Consider the following 18,662-nt stretch of genomic DNA (forward strand, 5'->3'; position numbering starts at 1 on the left):
TAGCATTACTAACCCCTTCTGCCTTGAAAATTGACTACTCCTTTAAATAAATTTTAAAAAACATTTTTATAGAACCATGGGATTCTGCTTCTCCTTTGTCTTTAAGACCAGCTTAGTTTTACCATTCATATGAAAAATGTTCTGAACTGACTCACAGTCAAAGCTGCTATAGCCCAAAGATGATCTGGTCTGTGCTGCCCAGGCTTTTGCAGACCCAGATTTTTGGTCTGAAACAAGAGGACAGTGCCATGTCAGTTGACACAGCAATTTCAACCTTGTTCTTTAACACATTTTGGTCCTGGTGTGAGTTAGTTGCCATCATTATGAAAAATTTATTTTCTGTGCTGTTTACTCCTTTTATATTCTAATACTGTTGGATGAAACAGCAAAACTTCCCTACCACAAACATCTCTAAAGAAGGGGCAGGTTTTTAGTCAAGGAAGAACTAACAGACAGCAAAATTTATCATTTAGGTCTCTGCCTATTGTATATGAATATCTAAATTGATAGTTTCTTTCTTTGTACCATACACATTTCAAAAAACGAAAGCTTCATGATTTAACAAAAATTTAAAACATGGCAGAAAATTCTATATGAAATTAAAATGTAAATTATTTCTTGAAATAGAAAATTGAGGGTTTGTAATTCTTTTCTATGACCACACCATGAAATACAGTCATATACATTTAAACTAGAGTTACCAGGTCCCCAGTTTTATTACAGTTGCTTGTAATGGGGGTGTCTTCAAATTAATCTGCAGCACATTAAACTATTCAGTATACAGAGACATGGAGTTAAAATTTGGTTTCCCTGAAAAAACTAAATAGCTGCAACAAATGAACTACAATACTGTGTAGAGTAATGTTTTAACACTTGTTAAAGTGCTGAGTTTTGAAGGAAGCATATGTTGGAAAGGAGTACCCAAAAACAGGATTGTGCTTCCTCCCCAGTCAGCAAATCCCAGCATTAAAACTGACTATCAGTAATACCTAGGAAATACCTGCGCATACTTTTTGTGTACTAAGATGTCTTAGATATGCTGCCAGAACTGGTCCTAACAAAACCGAGTGAGACCCAACCATCAAATCTAGTGATCTTCCATTTCCACAATTTATAGAGTAGTATGTTTTATATATCAAAACAGAAATCATCTGATAAGATATCAGAGTAACAAAAAGCCTCTGCTTTTTTTTTTTGATTTGCTGAGAAGAATGACTATGGTACAAAGCTTCTTTTTTCAAAATAACAGCTGCTTGTACCCTGCAGGAAAGAGAAGAAATTGGGCTTTTGGATTCCAGCAGGAGTTCAGCAAAAGGGATAAAGAGCTGGCAAATTTCAGAACGCTGCCTTAACACATACCTGCAACCAGGAGATCTCCTGTTTGTAAAACAACAGCAAAAATTTGGGGGGGCAGGAAGGTGTAATGGTCTGACTTGAACTGACAAATGAGGTGTTGATTCCAGACCATATGTATTGAATTCTCCCCCAGAAACCGAAAGAACAGTCACAGAGTCCATCTGCTCTCCGTGCTGCAGAATAAAGGCTCCTTTGCTCAGAGCACTCAGTGCAGCACATGTATGAGATTCAACTTCACCTTCCTGTGATTATCTTAGTACATTCCCCAGCAAGCCTGTCTTATCCACTTGACAGCTGCCGAGTGATGTGGGCAGAGGCAGTGCTGTCCCTGAGCCAGTGGCACGTTAATGGACAGCAGCACCGCACAAGATGTGACAGGGCAGCCGAGCACAAGGTTTATCTTGCATTTCCTCCGTACACTTCCCGAGCCACTGCACAAGTGTCAGCACTTAGTGGAGCTGATTCTCCCTATCTAAGCAGCCTTGCTAAGGCTATGACAGTGATTCCTGTTTGAAACGTTATTCTGCATTCCAAACCAGGCCAAGATTGCATTAACGGAGGAAGGAAAGGATAGTCAATAACTCCTCAGAAATTATGCCACATCCTCGCTTGAGGAATGACTGGATCTAACTCACTGAGCTCTGTGATCCAAGAGAAAGATGTGACAGAAAGGTTGGTAAGCAATTGAGAATATATGCCTGTATATCCTTGCATCTCTTTTGCCATTAAATACACCAAGTAATTAGTGCTTTGTTATAAAATACGGTTGAGGCTGCCTGAACAGTCTTGTAGTTATTTAATAAATTACTCAGCAAAAGAGTGAATTTAGCCAGGCGTCCACCGGTGAGGAGACTGCTAATTAACTGATATCCAGGCAGGCAGCAATTACCCTTCTCCTCCCAGACAAGAAGAATATCTCTATTCCAAATATGTGTTGGGTAAGAAGTAAGAGCTATAAAATATGTCTCTTTCAGTAGGAAGCAATTTGGAATGGCATAGCAATCAACCTAAAGATTTCAAATTATGTGAACTAAACACAAAACGAGATAAAATAAAGAATCTGTGCTTTACAAAGGGAGTGAACTGGCTTCAGAAATAAGTTTCCAGCTGGGACCAGATTGCAAATGCCTTTATTCACTCTGCAGGAGTGGTTATTCACGCGAACAGCCCCTGCAAAGCCAGGGAAACAAACTCACAGGAGCATGTAGTCGCAACTGTGAACACGGAGCTTGCCATCTGACCTCCAAAAGCAACAGAATCTTGTGATGCCTTTGCTGAAAATACCATAGGGACATTGGAGTTGTGTTTATTTTCCTCAGATATGATTTTACTGTCATTTCATGTATTATGCTCTGGAGGAAATTAGCTGATTTAACATTAATTTATGGAGAATTTTAATTCTTACACATTTGATCAATTTTTCAGACTGGTGTCTCAGCAACAGATTTGTTGCAAACAGGATGCTGGGATTTATCAGGCTTGCACTCGTTTTGGCTTTTTGGATGTCCAACCATAAGGCAGACTTGCCATGGCCACCTGGGGCTGAGGCTCTGCTGGTGGCACCCACCCACCTGCACATCACAGAAGTGTGGGCTCACAGGCAACCAAAAGACTCTCCACAGTCAGTAGGAATCAGGAATTCCTGGAAGAGTGTCCAAACAGCTCTGCATCCTCAGTTTAATGACCCACGAGGGAAGGGATGAATTTAGATTCGAGCTGTTCTGATTGCCAGAGTTTTACATAAAGGCTGAAAAAGAAATGTAAGAAGTACAGTTGGTGGCCTAAGGGGAAAATTTCAAAAGCACATATATGATTTAAGTGCCAAGCTGCAAGAAGCAGTTAGAGCTAATATCCAAAACTGGAATCCAAGCCTAGGACAAGAGGTGACCTGGCACCCAAAGGCCAGTGGTCAGGCTAAATACCAAAGGTCAAGAGCCCACACCAGAAACCAAGATACAAGCCAAAAGTTCGGACTGAAATAGGTCCTGGATGCAAGTAAAGGTCACAAAATTAGCATTTTCAAATAGCCACACACCTCAGCTAGTGAGTAGTCAGAGAACAAATTTAGATGCTCCCTTAAAGAGTACTGGGAGCATTCCCAAGCTGACCATTAGCCACCATGGCTGTGGACTTGCTGAAAAGGTCAGCCCAGCCACCAGTCCCTAGCAGCCACCACTGAGGTCAGTCTGAGTCATCCAGATCCAGGCTAAAGCTGGGAACAGCTCCCCTGGATTACATAGATGAAACCCATGACAGACACACACACACACCCGCTAAGTTTCCCATTGCAAAAATTAAGTTATGCAGATTTGCAAAGCTCCTCTCTGGCATAAGCTTGGTGGAAATGCAACCAAAGACAGTTCCAGATGAAATATGAGAAAAAAAATGGGCCCCAAAGAGACTACAGAAGCCTCAAAAATGCCTGAACTAACAGAATATCTTGTTACAGATCTACATTTCAGTTGCCTTTTTCCTCCATTACCTTATTGCTGATAATAAGAGAAGTCTATAAACAGGCCCTGCTGCTACTGCATCCCTTTGCCTATATACAGGTAAGCAAGACATTCTCCTCTGATCATTTTACAAGGTAAACATTTCCTAGTGTTAGCTGATTTTTAATGAGAAATGGGTAACAAAGGGGTCAAAAATAATCTTCTAATGTATAAATTAAAATAATAAATTCATCTTAATGTCCCATTATATGCCTCATTAGCACATCCTCTGGAGAACACTTGATGACTTTGGGAACATTTCAAGAACCAGTACAATGTTGCTTAAAACAACAATTAAGAGAAATCTTAAGTAATAATCTCAGTGAACAGTTTGCAAATAGCCCATATACCAGAATATGTTTTTGCAAATATTAATAATTCAATTCTGACTAGAGATGCAAATAAAAAATCAACTTAGAATATAGACAATTTCTTTATCTTCCTCTCTGATTTTTTTCAAGGCTATAAAGAAGTAAGGGGGATTGAAGTAAGTTTAATAAGTTTCTTTGTTCTGCTGACATGATGGTAATAAAATACACTTCTACAATCACCTTCACTGCTATACAATTATTTTTCCCTTTCTCAAAGTGTTTGACAAAGTGCCCTTATTCTGGCACCCATGCTTTCCTGGTAAAGCCATAGTTTCAGTTACCAGCTTTCACTTGCAATGGATTTCACTGAGTCTTTAATTGTTTAAACTCAAACAAATAGTTTAAACTCAAAACAAATAGTCACCCATCAAACCTCACAGCAGTTGGCTTGGTGCCACCAAGCCAAGGACAGCAGAAGTGTGACCACTAAAGAAGCACCATGAAGTAGGCTAGAGCCTATAAAAGGAATATCTGAGGCTGGATAAATGTAAAAATCCTGATATTACACAATATTAGGGGGGATTTTCTAAAGGAACAAGAATAACCCTTTTAACTTACGCATTCCCCACAGCTCTTTGTAAGCCAACAGCATTGCCTGGCTCTCATGTCACAAAGGCTCATGAGTCACATGAAGTGCTAAATCTTAGTTTACACAGCCTACTTGGCCAGCTCCCCACTACAGCTGGAATTTAAGATCAAATCCAAAAAAACCAAACACCAAAACAGAATATGATGGGACAATCTTACCAAAACCAACATCCACGTTATTTCCAGTCAAACAGTCCCCTTCCCACACAAACATACAACAAAGACATGCCTGGTTTTGTCTCTGAAGACCTTCCCTCAGCCTGAGCTCCCCTGCTACTCCTGTGTGGACACTCTTGCTACCGAGAGCAGGAGGAAGAGCCTTTCCCTCAGCTGCTCCCTCACTCCCTTTCCATGCACTGCAGGTGTACCATCAGCTCCCCCTCTGTACCCAGCTTGCCTCCTAGACATAACCACCACCTGATTATTTACATAATAAATCCATCGTGAAAACTGAGCTGATCAGAATTTTTCTTAATCCAGAAAAAAATGCCAGTTTTATCTCAGAGTCAAAACATTTTACTGAGGCAATTTTTTGTTCTGTCTTTTGGTAGGTGGTTTTGAGTATTTTTCTGTTAGGGTAAATGGTGGACTCTGGCTACGCCTGCCCTGTAGGACAGCTCATCACTTCTGGAACTCAATTCTCCTGGTTGACAGGTCTTTCCTGTCATGGAAGTGTCAAGCTTCATAAAAATGCCCCATCTCTGTCTGAGCAGTGTCAGGTGCACACAGGGACAGGGAAAGGCCAGCATGGCAAGCTTCACCTCCCCATCCCTGATTTCTGTGCCAGCTGTCAGCAGCCACAGATTGCACTCAGGGGCAGAGGAGGAGCTGGGCAGGCAGGCAGGCAGGCACTGTGTCACTCCGGGACTGCAGAGCCCAGCTCAACCTGCCAGCTCTGGAAGGCGTCACACCAGAAGGAAAAAGCAAGAGGAGATGTGGTCCTTCAGCTGTTTGTGCATATGTGCATTGTTTACACTGCAGCTCTCAAAGTCTGTTACATTTAATTGTTTTGAAAATCACATGGTTTGTACAGATTTTAGACAAGCTAGTAATTCTGAAAATGAGAAATAGCTGCACTGACCACGAGCGTCTTGAAAGAACCCATTAGAGCCTGTCATAAAAGCTGGAACTCAAGAGGTGTTGAAATAATTATTTCAGATTATTACAATCTATTGGAGAGATGTTCATCTGCTTGCCAATCCTTACCTGACAAAATATATCACCCCTACACAAGCTCTTTATATTTAGAATTTCCATGCACTAATTCCACATGAAAAGTAATTTTATCATGATACACCATTGGGAAAAAAAATATTGTATGAATGCAATGGATTATTCCAACACACAACACGTTAGTTCTTTTTTCCTTTGAAAACACACAAAAGTAGGAAACCTAATTTGTAGATTAATTTCTTAAGTTACATTTGTCTTCAAGATGAAAATACAGTAAATGTGTGTACAGAATATTTTGTAGGAAATAGCTGACTGCCATTTTTCTTTACACACATCACTGCACCCAACCCACTCAAAACTAATTAAATAAGATGCTGCTGCTTTTGTTCTTTAATAAGTCATTACTATCAGATCACTTATTTTCCAACACCAGGGTCAAGGGACATGAGGTACTAAAATTAAAAGGCTGCAACTGCACTTCCACCACAGCCCTTCAGGCCTGAGTTTCAGCCATGTCTTAGCTAAGCTCTGCTCTAGTTTGGTTGCAAATTTCCCCAGCGCTGTGTGTGAATGCCTTCCCCTTGAAACACCCTTCCTGTGCCACCCCTCACACCTCTTATGCACAGGGCTCCCCTGAGGATCTTCATCACACAATTTTATGGCTCTTTCCTGCGTGACTGCAGCAAAGGAGCTCTCCATCAGCTGGAATGCAGTTGGAGGGAAGAAGCCAAATAAGAGGTTAGGATCTCATCCAGTTTATCTCCTTAGTCATTATGCAATTGAGCTTCCCTTTTCACCAAGTATGGTGACTCCTTCCCACCTCTCCTGGCCTGCCTCCTTCACTCCTTGCAGGAAGGCCATCCAGAGAAGGTGCAGCTGCCTCAGAATTCGGTTTCAAAGCAGAAACACATTATGGATTCTTGACTGCACTGACAGAGGCAGAATTTAGCACACATCACACATTCAACCCATGTGGTTTATGCCACTGAACACTCCTGGACAAGATACCTCCTGGAGAAAGCTGCCAAAGCAAAGAGCAAGGGATCTGTGTGCTCACAGCAGGAATTAAGGGATGCTGTGCCCAGGCTCTCACTACACCTGTGCTTGTTCCTGTTTGCAGCTCAGCCCCAGCAGGAAGATGAGACCCACAGAAGGTGTTGGCTGACACTGAGGGGCTCCAGGACACCCACCCAGCCAGAGCAGAGATCCAACCCTGCTCCCTCGTCCGGGTGACAGCACCCAACACAGCTGCTGCCCTCACCTTCCAAGGAGGTTCTGTGATCCTCCAGCATCCCATCAGCCTTTCCCTGGATGAGTGAAATATCACCAGAATGCCTACTGCTTATATTGCTCCCCAAAAAGATATTTCAGTGAAATTTACAACGATGAGTAAATACAATGTACTCATTTTATGGCTGGGAAAATGAAGGTACAGAGAGCTGCAGTGGTTTAATAACTTTTGAAATTAATGCAGGTTTACATTCCCATTCCTCTGACACTAGAAAACCCAAGAAGCATCAGAAGCAGCCCAAACCACAGGGCTTTTTTATATTCTATTTGTTTCAGTCATGTCTGAAAAGCTCTAGAAGCTATTTACTCTCTGAATGGTGTTGCATCTTCCTTATTAGTAGGGTACCACATCAAGAAAAGCCTATTGAAAAATACACATTTGCTCATAAAAAATTAATCTAACCTATTTTTGAGATGATTGCTCCAATATGTGCATATTTTTCAAGAAGATAAAATATCTTAATTATTAAAATATTAAATGAAAAATAAAATACTGTAAAATAAAAATAATATTAATAAATATATTAAAATTAAATATTTTAAAGGAATCCTGACTTGCTATTTTACAGCAAGGCTTCAGAGATAAAGCAGCATAGAGACCTACATTTTAAAATTTATGTGACAGTCTCAGTATTTAAAGGGCCAGATATATGGAGGCATCAAAAGTGGCTCAGGAACAACAGGATGCTTTAAGAAGACAAAAATGTAAGTACACAACAATGCCATAAAGCTGACACAGTATGTTTAAGGCAGATAACCCAGTAATCAAAAATCAGCTGAGCTAAAAACTAACATGATTCTATTAAAGTAGCTTTCTCAAGGCTCAGGGTTACTACTATGATGCACAATCATTCCTGATGTACTTCTCAATTCTGCACAGAGCAGGACCTTGCTAATCTAATTTTTTTTTTTAACTGTACAAGGAGACCTAGGGGAACTGGCTATTCTGTTTGTGACAGTAATTGAATACTTTTTTCCTAATGTTATTAGAGCAATAAAACAGCAACTACACACAAAATGAAATAAGCATTTGAAAATCACTGATGGTGCACTTTTGCTACTGCAATACTTTGTCCAGTGAATATTTGCAATGGAGTTCATTTTCAGCAATGAAATTAGCACAGTCTAAGATATTCAACATCAGGCCTCGAGGCTACAGCCAGATAAAATACCCCAGAAGTGGCTAAAGATGTATGTTCAAAGCCTAATGTATTACATTAAGGACATCAATCACTAAAAGCTAGGCTGCACACCTGCATCTAATGAACTTACAGAGGTTGCCATCACTGAAAGGCTTGTATTCAAAAATAAGTTGTATTTAAATTTTTCTACAAATTTGCTCAAGAAAACCACATTGTTGGATATTATGCAAAATGCAGAGTCCCAGGAATAATGTTTTCTCTCTAGTTCTGGTTTATGTCAATGATAAACTTCTCTCTTTACTCTATCAGTAACAGACTATAACTAAGGGTGAACAGGATATAATTTTTGAGCTGAATCTCTATGCCCTAGTTAAAAAAAATCATTTTACCTGTCTAATTTCACTACCTACCTTTGTCAGAGAAGAGCTGTCATATTTTGATGCAAATTCCAGCAATTTACATGTTTCAAGCTGGCAGGCAATGTCTTCCTAGAAAAACTTGCACACCCTTCCACAATCTCCTGTGAAATGGCAAACCAGGTTAGAAAGATAGAGGAGATTGGATTACCTGTCTGCACCAGATCATTGTTTCTAGGAGATAATCCATAAATGATTAATCCTTCTAATGTTATTGAGCAATGTAAGGAGGGCTGCCTGTGACCTATTTCACCCTCTTACACTGTTGTGGTGGGAGCAGCTTTACTGTATAAATTGAATTGACTATTTTCATTCTCTTGTTTTTATCGAATTGTGACTGTAATTTAATGATTCTTCCACGTTTCTTTCAATATTATTTTAGCATGTCTTAGAAGGACCATAACTGTTGGTAACACTCATATCCAAAAGGTCAGTGGACACATAAATGGCTAACTTCTTTTTTTTGTCATTTTCCTTGTACTTTAATAAGTTATTTTATTTCAGAAAGTGCTGTTGTTTTTAATGCTTTTGTGCTTCACATTTTCCAGAACATTTTTCCAATTGTATAAGGAGAAAAAAAAGAAAAATTAAAGTCATCCATTCCTTTAAAGAACCATTACTGCAATTATTTAATGACAAAGAAATTTCTAGTTAAGTTCATACTTCAGAATTGCAACAGCTGAGATAATCAGATGCTATGCAAAATAGTTCTGTGGTATCTCTATTTTACACAGAGCATGGAAACAGGAAAAAAATCCCATACCTACAGCTGGTTAAGTCATTAGTCCCAGAATGATCTTCCTAAACCTTGCCACTTCCATGTGATGATCCTGCTAAACCTGGAGTCCCTTTACACATCACCCTATCCCATCAATTTTAATTGTTTAGATTTTCACTGTTGCCCTATAGTACTGCTAACATGTAGCAACTTAGAAAACTTTCCCCCGAAGGCTGAAAAAGATTTTGAACAGCTAAAAATAAATATCTGTCACCCTGAATATGCAACAAGGTACCTGTGGCTGCAACATTAGTGCAGAAAGAGCACACTGCAAGTTGGAGCTATTAGGAAAGGCTTGCTAATCCTAAGGCTTGGTACTGCTAAGGAGCAGAACAACTACCAGGAAAGGTAACTACACTATTTGAGCAGTTTATACCACGTTTATATAAATGAGGAAAATGCTCAAGTAATGCCACCTGTGAAAATAAAAGGATTTTTTTCAAACAAAATAGCAGCACCTGCAAAATTTTAGCATCTTTGCCCCTTGTTTTTTTAACTACTTGGAGAATTAGATTGCAAAATAGAAGTTCATTAAGTTATTAAGGAAGTTATCATCAGGACAATTTGACCTATCTAGAATAATTTTTTCCCCTACACCCAAAACAAAAAGTCTGTAGAATTACAGCCATTATCACTGAAATTTTGGGTATAGCTACCAATGCAATTACTAATCAATAGCCTAGAAATTGCCTGCTATTACAATTCAAGGAAAACATCTGCAAACAAACCAACAAGTGTGTCATTCACAAAACAGCTCATGAAACCAGGAATTTCTGGCAATTGTTTCAAGTGGAAAACTGCAAAGATAAAATACAAGCTCTGTGAGTCACTCAGATTTGCAGGAGCCTAACTCAGCCTGGAGTAATAACAGAAAATGCACTGACAGGGAGCACTGGCTGCACTTCTCCCTCATCTGAACTGTAGCAATAGATCATTTGCTGAGAGTTTTCAGCCAACAAGGGAAAAACAAAGGGACTGAAGAATGAAGACGTTTTCTGTAGGAAGTTTAAAGGAGTGACTGCAGCCCAAATAAGTCTGAAAATAAATAAGTAATCTACTGCATAAAAAGAGGGTCCAGAAAAAGTTCATATAACAGAACTGCCAACACCAGAGCAACAGAGAGACACAGCCATGGTGTCACAAGCAAATGGAAGAGTAAAAGAGGATCTTTATTACTTCATCTACCTTAATATTAACACATATTAAGTAGACAACAGTACTTAGGGTAATAAATTATCATATCCTGTCCTATAAAACCTTAGCAGAGTAACTGAACTATAAAACACAATGTTCTCTTCACTTGCTGAAACACAAATGGAATCTGTCCCACTCACAGAGAAAACATGGAAAGGGCATCGTGTGCATCATCCCACTTGTGCCTGGTTTTGTGCAAGGATGAGGAACAGAGAGTGAGAGATGAACATTTCCCCAGCACAGCTCCGAGGAGGACCAGGGAGATTTGCACCACTCAACACTCACAGCACAAGCCTGAGCAGCTACAACTTTCCAGTGTACCCTGAGTCACAGCCTGACTCTGCCTGGACACACACTTTGCTGTGCTTCAAGGCTGAGGAGGCAGCTGACAGGCCATGCATCATTCCTAACACAAAACATTTTATTCCAATGCAACAACGGTGAAGACGGGCAGGGAGAATAAATTCACTGAAATGCAGAACTGGAGATAGCAGATGAAGGAGGAAAACAATCCATAACCAGAAACTATCACTTCCCTTCCTTTTTTCCCTGCTCTTTGTGTTTAACTTTTAATTCAAGATGAAGCTAAGGAATTTTCACAAATGAGAAGATCTCATACAGGAGAAAGCTTTCTTTGCTAATATGTTTTTAAATTTGAAAGATACCTTTGCTTTACAGTAATCTTGCAGAAAGGAGCAAGGTGTTTGGCACAGATGTTTAAGATGCCATTTTAAACCAGCTCTTTAAAAAGGTTTTTGTCCTTTTCTTTCTGTTTCAATTGAGTTCTTAGAATGTTGCTGCTCTATAAAATAGTTTTCAAACTTTAATTCCCTCTTATTGTCTAATATAGACTATTAGTGAATAATGAGACATTTTACATCAAAGTACTTTTTGATATCAGAAGTATTGCTGTTTACTCTTTAAGGAAAACACTACTAGCAGAATCACTGAAAACCCAAATTTTATGGATTAGATTAGGCTCTCCTGTGACTAAACTATTAGAAGAACTTAAGACAATTTATGGAGCTGTAAGACATTCCATATGACTTTTATTGGGGTTTCTTACTGATGCTTAGGCCCTGAGATTCAGGGCGTGAGTTACCAGAATGAAGTTTTGTGTCTAGATTAGTTTTTTCTAAGAAATGCTTTTTTACTTTACACTAGAACTGTTTGACACCAAAACAGGTAAACTAATGTTCTGCCCCAAAAGCTTTACAGTTCAAAAAATTATATTATACAGGAACTTGATATTTCCACTTCTTGTCAGAAACATTTTTTATGGGACCACACAACTGCTGGATCCTTGTTCACAGTTTGTGCATTAAATGTCAGCCTTTGTGGGAGAGAACTGTACTGTAAAGCTGCATTAAAATCAGAAGTTTGTCCACCTGCAACACAGTACAACATGACCTGTGGAAATACAGAGCATAGCAGACATTCTTTAAATTCTCAGGAGGGTCAGGAGCTTGCCACAAACATGGTTTTGCTTAGAAATTGACAATCCCGGTTTTTTCCTGTCAGATTGCACAAAATGCTAGAAGGATGTTTGAACCTGAGTGATCTTAACTTGGAAGTAATTCATGCCTTGGTCCTGATGAATGTTCTGTACTTTCCTGCTCCTAAAATCCACCAATAATTGAAAAAAACTGTAGGATGCTCGATGCACTGCAAGTTACTATGTTCTTGTTCCAGCAAATGCAGATATGTACCATACAGCACTTCACACATGACAATTTACTGTCCTATGTGCCTTTACTTTACCCGAGAAACGTACCTGTGCGTGTTTATTACAGCTGGGAGTAATAGTTAGTGCCCAAATTCTTCTAAAATATTGCAAATTCCATATCCCCCTGCAGGCAGTGAAATACTCCTGTACCAGAAACTGACACACATGGGAGCAAACAGCATCACAAAGTGCTGGGAAACAATTCCCGAGCCTGTGACCCAGCCCATCGCACCTCATAAGACAGCCCGCAGTAACCTCCGGAGCTTTGCACTCCTAATGGAGTAAATAAATAATAGCAAGCTGCGCAGGCCAGCCCCCAGCCCGGCCCACTGCCCACAGCCCACGGGCCCCGCCAAGCACCCGCGGCCCTGCAGCTCGAGCACCGTGGCTGCGAGGGGGCAGAGCGGGGAGCGGGAAGGGGCTGCGGGCCCCGAGCGGAGCAGAGGGGACCCGGCAAAGAGCCGGGGAGCGCCCGGCGGGGCGGGGCGGCGGGCGGAACGGTAGGGGAGGGCCGGGCGATCCGGCCGGCGGCGGGGCCCGCAGCGCCGGTGCACCAGCGCGGGTGTCGCCGTTCCGCGGGCGGGGCTGCCCGGATCCAAGATGGAGGCGGCGGGCAGAGCGGGGCAGGAGATGAGCCTGGCGGCCCTGCGGCGGCACGACCCCTTCATCACCGGCATCGCCGACGTGACCGGCCAGGTCGCGCTCTACAGCTTCAGCCCCAAGGACAACGAGTGGGTGAGTGCGGCGGGGCGGGCCCGGCCGTGCCCGCGCTCCGGCAGCCGCCTGGCCCGGCGCGTCTGCACAGGGCCCGCGCGGGGCTGCGCTCGCCCAGGGGAAGTTTGGGGCTTGAGCGAGTTTGCCCCGCTTATGCCGAGGGAGAGGAGAGAGGAGGAGAGGAAGAGGAGGAGGTGGAGGTGGAGGAGAAGGGGTAGGGAGAGGAGGAGGAAGAGGGAGCGGAGATGAGGAAGAAGAGGCAGAGGCGAGGCCGAGTGTGCGCTCGGGGAGGCGGTGCCGTTCTCCCTCGGCCCGGGAGAGCGCTGGGGCTGGAGGCTGCTTTGGCTCCTGGTGGCCATTGACTTTTTCCCTTTTTTAATCGTACTTTGTTGTTGTCGCTCGTGCCTGTTGCAGAGAGCCCTAATTCATTAAGAGGGGGATTTAAGAGATGTTGGCGTTCGTCATTACATTAAACACAGTTTCGGTTCTCCCACTGAGCTATAAAAATGGGAGTGCGGGGAACTTCTTGTCTCGTGCAGTCCTGGAGCTGCACGGACTTTCTGCGCTGGGGGTGACGAGCCCGTGGTGAGGGTTGCTCTGGAAGCTGGAGTATGAAACAGAGCCATGGTCCATAGTTATATCGTGCTGTGCTGTCCTTGGAGTAACCGTAGAACACAGCCTGGCCGACATTTGGAGACTGCCCCATCAGACTCAGCATGGGAAGGTTGTGGGACACTGTATATCACATCTCTGGAAGCATGAGCAAAATCTTTTGAAAGTGGGTTTAACTTCCTAATCTTTCTAATTAAAAAAAAAAAAAAGGTAGTTTCTGAAAATAGGAGATGGTATTTTTAGACCTGTGATGTCAAACCATATGGTAAGATAAGGATGTTGTAAGTCTCTGTAATAAAAACACTATACAAAACCTGCATAACTGTGTGAACAAGCACATCCCTGAAGTGTATTTGTTGTCTTTTGCAGGAGAAAACTGACATAGAAGGGACCTTATTTGTGTATAAAAGGTAAGTGTTGGTTTGTTGTTTTGGGTTGTTTTTTGGGGGGAGGGGGAGATACAGTGGTGGTGATGTTTGTTTTCCTTCATTAAGAAAACAAACTCCAGATGGCTTCATGCAGAGCTTTCCTACTACTCATCATTACTTGCTTGTCCAGCTGCTAACTGCTGTGTATTCATTCAAAAAGAATAAAGTCTGCACCTGGGTAAATAACTCTATCAAAAGTCCCTAAAAGTACTGCAGGGAAAGCATAAAATTGAATGCTGTGTATGTACCCACATCAAAAACTAGTTTATGGAGCTTTTTTTGTTAATCCAGTAGCATTTGTTAGTGCATTGAGTTTATTAAATGCCAGGTTGCCCTTTGTCTCCTAAAATCCGTAAAGTTGATTATGAAAACAATAGATATGAGAAATTAAATCATCTGTTCTAATTTACTCCTGGAAAATGGCATAAATTTTTGTAAATGCATGAAGTTTCCCAAAAGCTGGAGATCTCACAGTGTCTGGCTTTGGTGGCTGTTTGATTTACTCATCAAAACTGTGAAAGAAATTTCCAATTCTCTAAGACGGGTAAAAGGGATGAGGAGGAGAACCAGCACATGAAATCAATCATGAGTTCAAGGTTTAAATTACAGGCAAATAAATCTAAATGAAATAACACTTCGTTGAAGGCAAGAAATAAAAATAATGCAGGCTTAATCCATCCTGAAGCAGACTGTCATAGCTTGGTCATTACAATATTTTATCCTGGCACTATGTGGGGATTTGAGTAACCAGTTCTGTTACTTTAGCTCCCAGCTTGGAAATACTTAGTGTAGGAAAGTGAACCAAACTTTAAAAAAAAAAAAAAAGGCAACTTGTTTGAAATCATCAAGGAGTTACACTGAAAGCAAGAAGCTTTCAGTGTAACTCCTTGATGATTTCAAACAAGTTCTGTTGGGTGCATTAAGAGACTAACTTGTGAAGGTAAGGGCTGTTTACCCTGTCCTTGCAAGCTCTTGACAGATTTTTGTTGTCTGTCATTAAGTAAAGGTGGCCACGTTGTTACAGAAATCTTAATATTTACAGCTGATTGTGTCTGATTTTTAGCCTACCTTCACTGTCTGCTCTTGTTGATTATACACCTGCTTACAGGCACAGCTGAGTGCTGACAGGACATTCATGCACCAAGAGCAAACAGATCTAAAACTATCTTGAACTTTCAATGCTTGTTCAGTGTTTCCTTTTTCCACCTGGTGTCCAGCAAAAATCTAGAAAATAAAAATTGCTTCACTAAGCAATACAATTCTGAATAATTTAATATGTACTCTCAGGACACTGAGTTAAGTCCTTATTTCCAGTCTCCCTTTAAGAAGAAATTGCTGTTTATGGTTCCCCCTGTAAGTGTATTTCATGCTATTTAAGACAGCAGCTCTTTTTTATTGTCATGTCTATCTACAGTAGGGTAATGCTGCTGTGTAAATGGTTTGGTTTTTCTCCTCTAATAAAAATATTCTAAATTGCCTCAAAACTGACTTATGTCAAGTATTGAGTACATTTGCATTTTAATGGTGGACCTGCCCTAGTTTTTTTGAATAGGTTTTTCAAAGGCATGTCTTTGATTCAGCAGTTTAACAGTGTAGAACTGTAATGTTAATCCTAATCCTGCTTTGAGGTAAGTGTAGTTTGAAATTGAAATTAGGTGGCATGCCAAGAAATGGCATAGAAGAGCAACTGTGAGAGTTTCAGCACTGCTAAAGCTTCACATAATAAAGCAGTGAAAATTTGAAGATGAATTCATAACTTGGTTTCAGAAAATTATTTATGTTGATGAAGGTATTAATCGTTGGTTTTGTTTTAATTGAAACAATAGGTCAGCTTCTCCTTACCATGGTTTTACGATAGTGAATCGACTGAATATGCACAATTTGGTTGAACCAGTAAATAAAGATTTGGAGTTTCAGCTCCATGAACCTTTTCTTCTCTACAGAAATGCTAGCTGTGAGTATAACTTTCTCTAATCCAAGTAAACTTCAGGTTCAGTTTTATAACCTAGGTCACTTCTGATTCCTGTGATGTCTGTTTCAAATATAATGAAATGGGGCAGGTTCCAGTGAAATATCTCATGTTTTCTGTTTACAATGTAAAATTTACTTAAATAGCTGTGCTATTATGTTATGAATAATATAATAATAAAAAGAGGATATAATACCAAAGTGCAATATTGCTCTGATCTTTTTAATTAATGATCTGATAGGTTTAATGTAAACATGTCTCCCTCCTGTCAGAATGTCCCCATGAGTTACAGATGGGAACACTGCTTTGGCTGTGCTTTGGTGTGCCTAATAGACCAGTCAAATGTTAATCCCTTCCTCTTCTCCCCTTGGAAGGCCTCTGGAATCTATAAGAAGTAGGATAGATTCCATCATGGTGACAAAGAACAGCTTAAGATGGAAAACGTCCAATGCAGTTAGTATGTCATTAGCTATTTTCTAAGGTGCTGCAAATAAACTGCAGATGTGTTTTTGTGTCCTCTGTTAGTGTTCACTTTGTTCAAATACAAGCTTAAAACCATTGAAAATGACATATAAGCTTTTTATTCCTTATAATTTCCACACCACTAATTCCCTTACATTTTGTATTAAATTGTTCTCTTTTGGATTACTTTCCTTACACAAGCTTTTCCAAATTTTCTGTCCTCCGAAAGAGTTAGAAAGCAAATTATATGGTTGAATTGTGTTAAAGCTGTTTGCCTCTATTTGCGTAGTATTTGTGAATCTGCAAGCAAATTTGGATTTGCAGACAAATTTCAACATGTGTATGTTTTATTTGTATGGTCAGATCAGGGGATTCTTGTCCAAGTTCTCTTCAAGCGGAAGGATCTCCACTTTCGCTCAGTTGCCTGCTGGCATGAGAAACCTTTGCATTTTTGGAACTAATTCAAATCAAAGCTTTAAGCCAGTGGTTAATGGAATGTGTATCTCCAAGGGCTTCATGTCGTGTGTCTCTAATGGCTTAAGGTGAAGTTCTTCTGAGAGCCCTTAATGACTGGAAAAGGCTGGACTGCTAGTTTGTGTAAGGAAAACTGCCTCTTACACAACCCTGTGTCTTGTAGAGTGAGTTTTATTGTGTCCTTGAAGAAATCTATTGTCATCGTTAGAAACTCTTTTTGAGTAAGTTGCCCTGTTAAGGTTGCTGAATGATTGAACTGTTGATTCTGTTTCCTTAGCTTATAGATGGGGGAAGGCTCAGACTACCTGGTAAAAGCCTAAAATCATTTTTGTTAATAGTGCTGTTTGGCAGAGACAAACATACTTTATTCCTCTGTAGTCAGCAACAAATAGAGATTTGTGCTTCCCTAGGGCATGGTAGAAACAGTAGAAGATGATCAAAGCAAAGTTATGTCACCACGTATTTGGGGAAGGTTCCATGTCAACAGTATTTAAAACTGAATGTGATGCTACTGTTTTACAAACTTCATGTTTTCACTTTGTTCTGGGATTCTGTCTTGACTTAAGAAGATCATAAGGCCAAGTCTGCTCCATGCAGCAGATCATAGCTCTGACATTTCTGTATTCAGCAGCACAAGAGCTGTTGTGAGGAGGGTGAGTAACCTACTCCAGTCAGTGCAGAGCCGCTAATGACTTATGTGAGCAACTTTGTAAGCAATCTACAAACATTATTTTTGCTTGGCTGGAGGCTGTAAGAATGATTTGCCTGTCATACTAGATCATAATACTTTGATGGGGTTTTACCATTCTTTTGTAGTTTGCTTTCTTGAAATACTCTTACTATGCAATTTAATTGTTGGTTTGCTGAATATCAGAGCATACTTTTTTAAGCTGTAGACATGAGATACTTTATCCATTTGCACAGAGGCATTTTCATACTCTTTAGACCAAGACTAGGTAATTGCCGTTTTATTCTCATGGGAAATTACTGGTTTTTACGGCTCTTGGGGCAAATCCTCCCATTTTTGCAGGGTGGAGCATGAAGGAAACTTCCATGGGCAGTCTGGAAGGAGAACAGACCAAGTGATGCAGTACCTTTCTTATATCTACCTTTTGATGTTCTCTGAGCAAAATGGAAGATGCTTGGGTCGATTTGTTATTCATTATTCTGTGAGGTTCCCCCCCTTCCAATCATATCTTTTTCATATTTCAGCTTTTAACAGGGAAATCTTTCCTCCCTCCAGAATTTTTGTTCTCAAAATTATTGTGCCCCAAAACTTGCACCATTTATTTGTGAGGCATAAGACCCTAAAGCAAAAATAAGAGAGTGTGACTAAGAAGCTGTGAGACATTACCACATGCAGTAGTAAATAAAAAGGAGGTATTCTTGTTTTCATTGTTACAAAGAATTAAAGAAAGCAGATATCTCCAAACATGAACAGATCAAAAAATCGCCAAATTGAAGAGATCATTTGACT

General features: G+C 40.5%; 1 protein-coding gene across 3 annotated transcripts in view; it reads left to right on the forward strand.

The window, feature by feature from the left end:
- Positions 1–13,080: 13,080 nt before the first annotated feature.
- The window catches only part of DCP1A (decapping mRNA 1A), a 29,493-nt gene continuing 23,911 nt past the window's right edge, over positions 13,081–18,662 (forward strand). For all 3 annotated transcript variants that reach the window (XM_085072748.1, XM_085072746.1, XM_085072749.1), the window contains exons 1-3: positions 13,081–13,261; positions 14,222–14,262; positions 16,107–16,234. In XM_085072748.1, coding sequence (XP_084928874.1) covers positions 13,127–13,261; positions 14,222–14,262; positions 16,107–16,234 — 304 coding nt within the window. In that variant the 5' untranslated portion in view covers positions 13,081–13,126. The remainder of the gene's footprint in view (positions 13,262–14,221; positions 14,263–16,106; positions 16,235–18,662) is intronic.

This window comes from Lichenostomus cassidix, chromosome 12 (genome assembly GCF_008360975.1).
Source record: "Lichenostomus cassidix isolate B80296 chromosome 12, HeHo_3.0, whole genome shotgun sequence".
NCBI lineage: Eukaryota > Metazoa > Chordata > Aves > Passeriformes > Meliphagidae > Lichenostomus > Lichenostomus cassidix.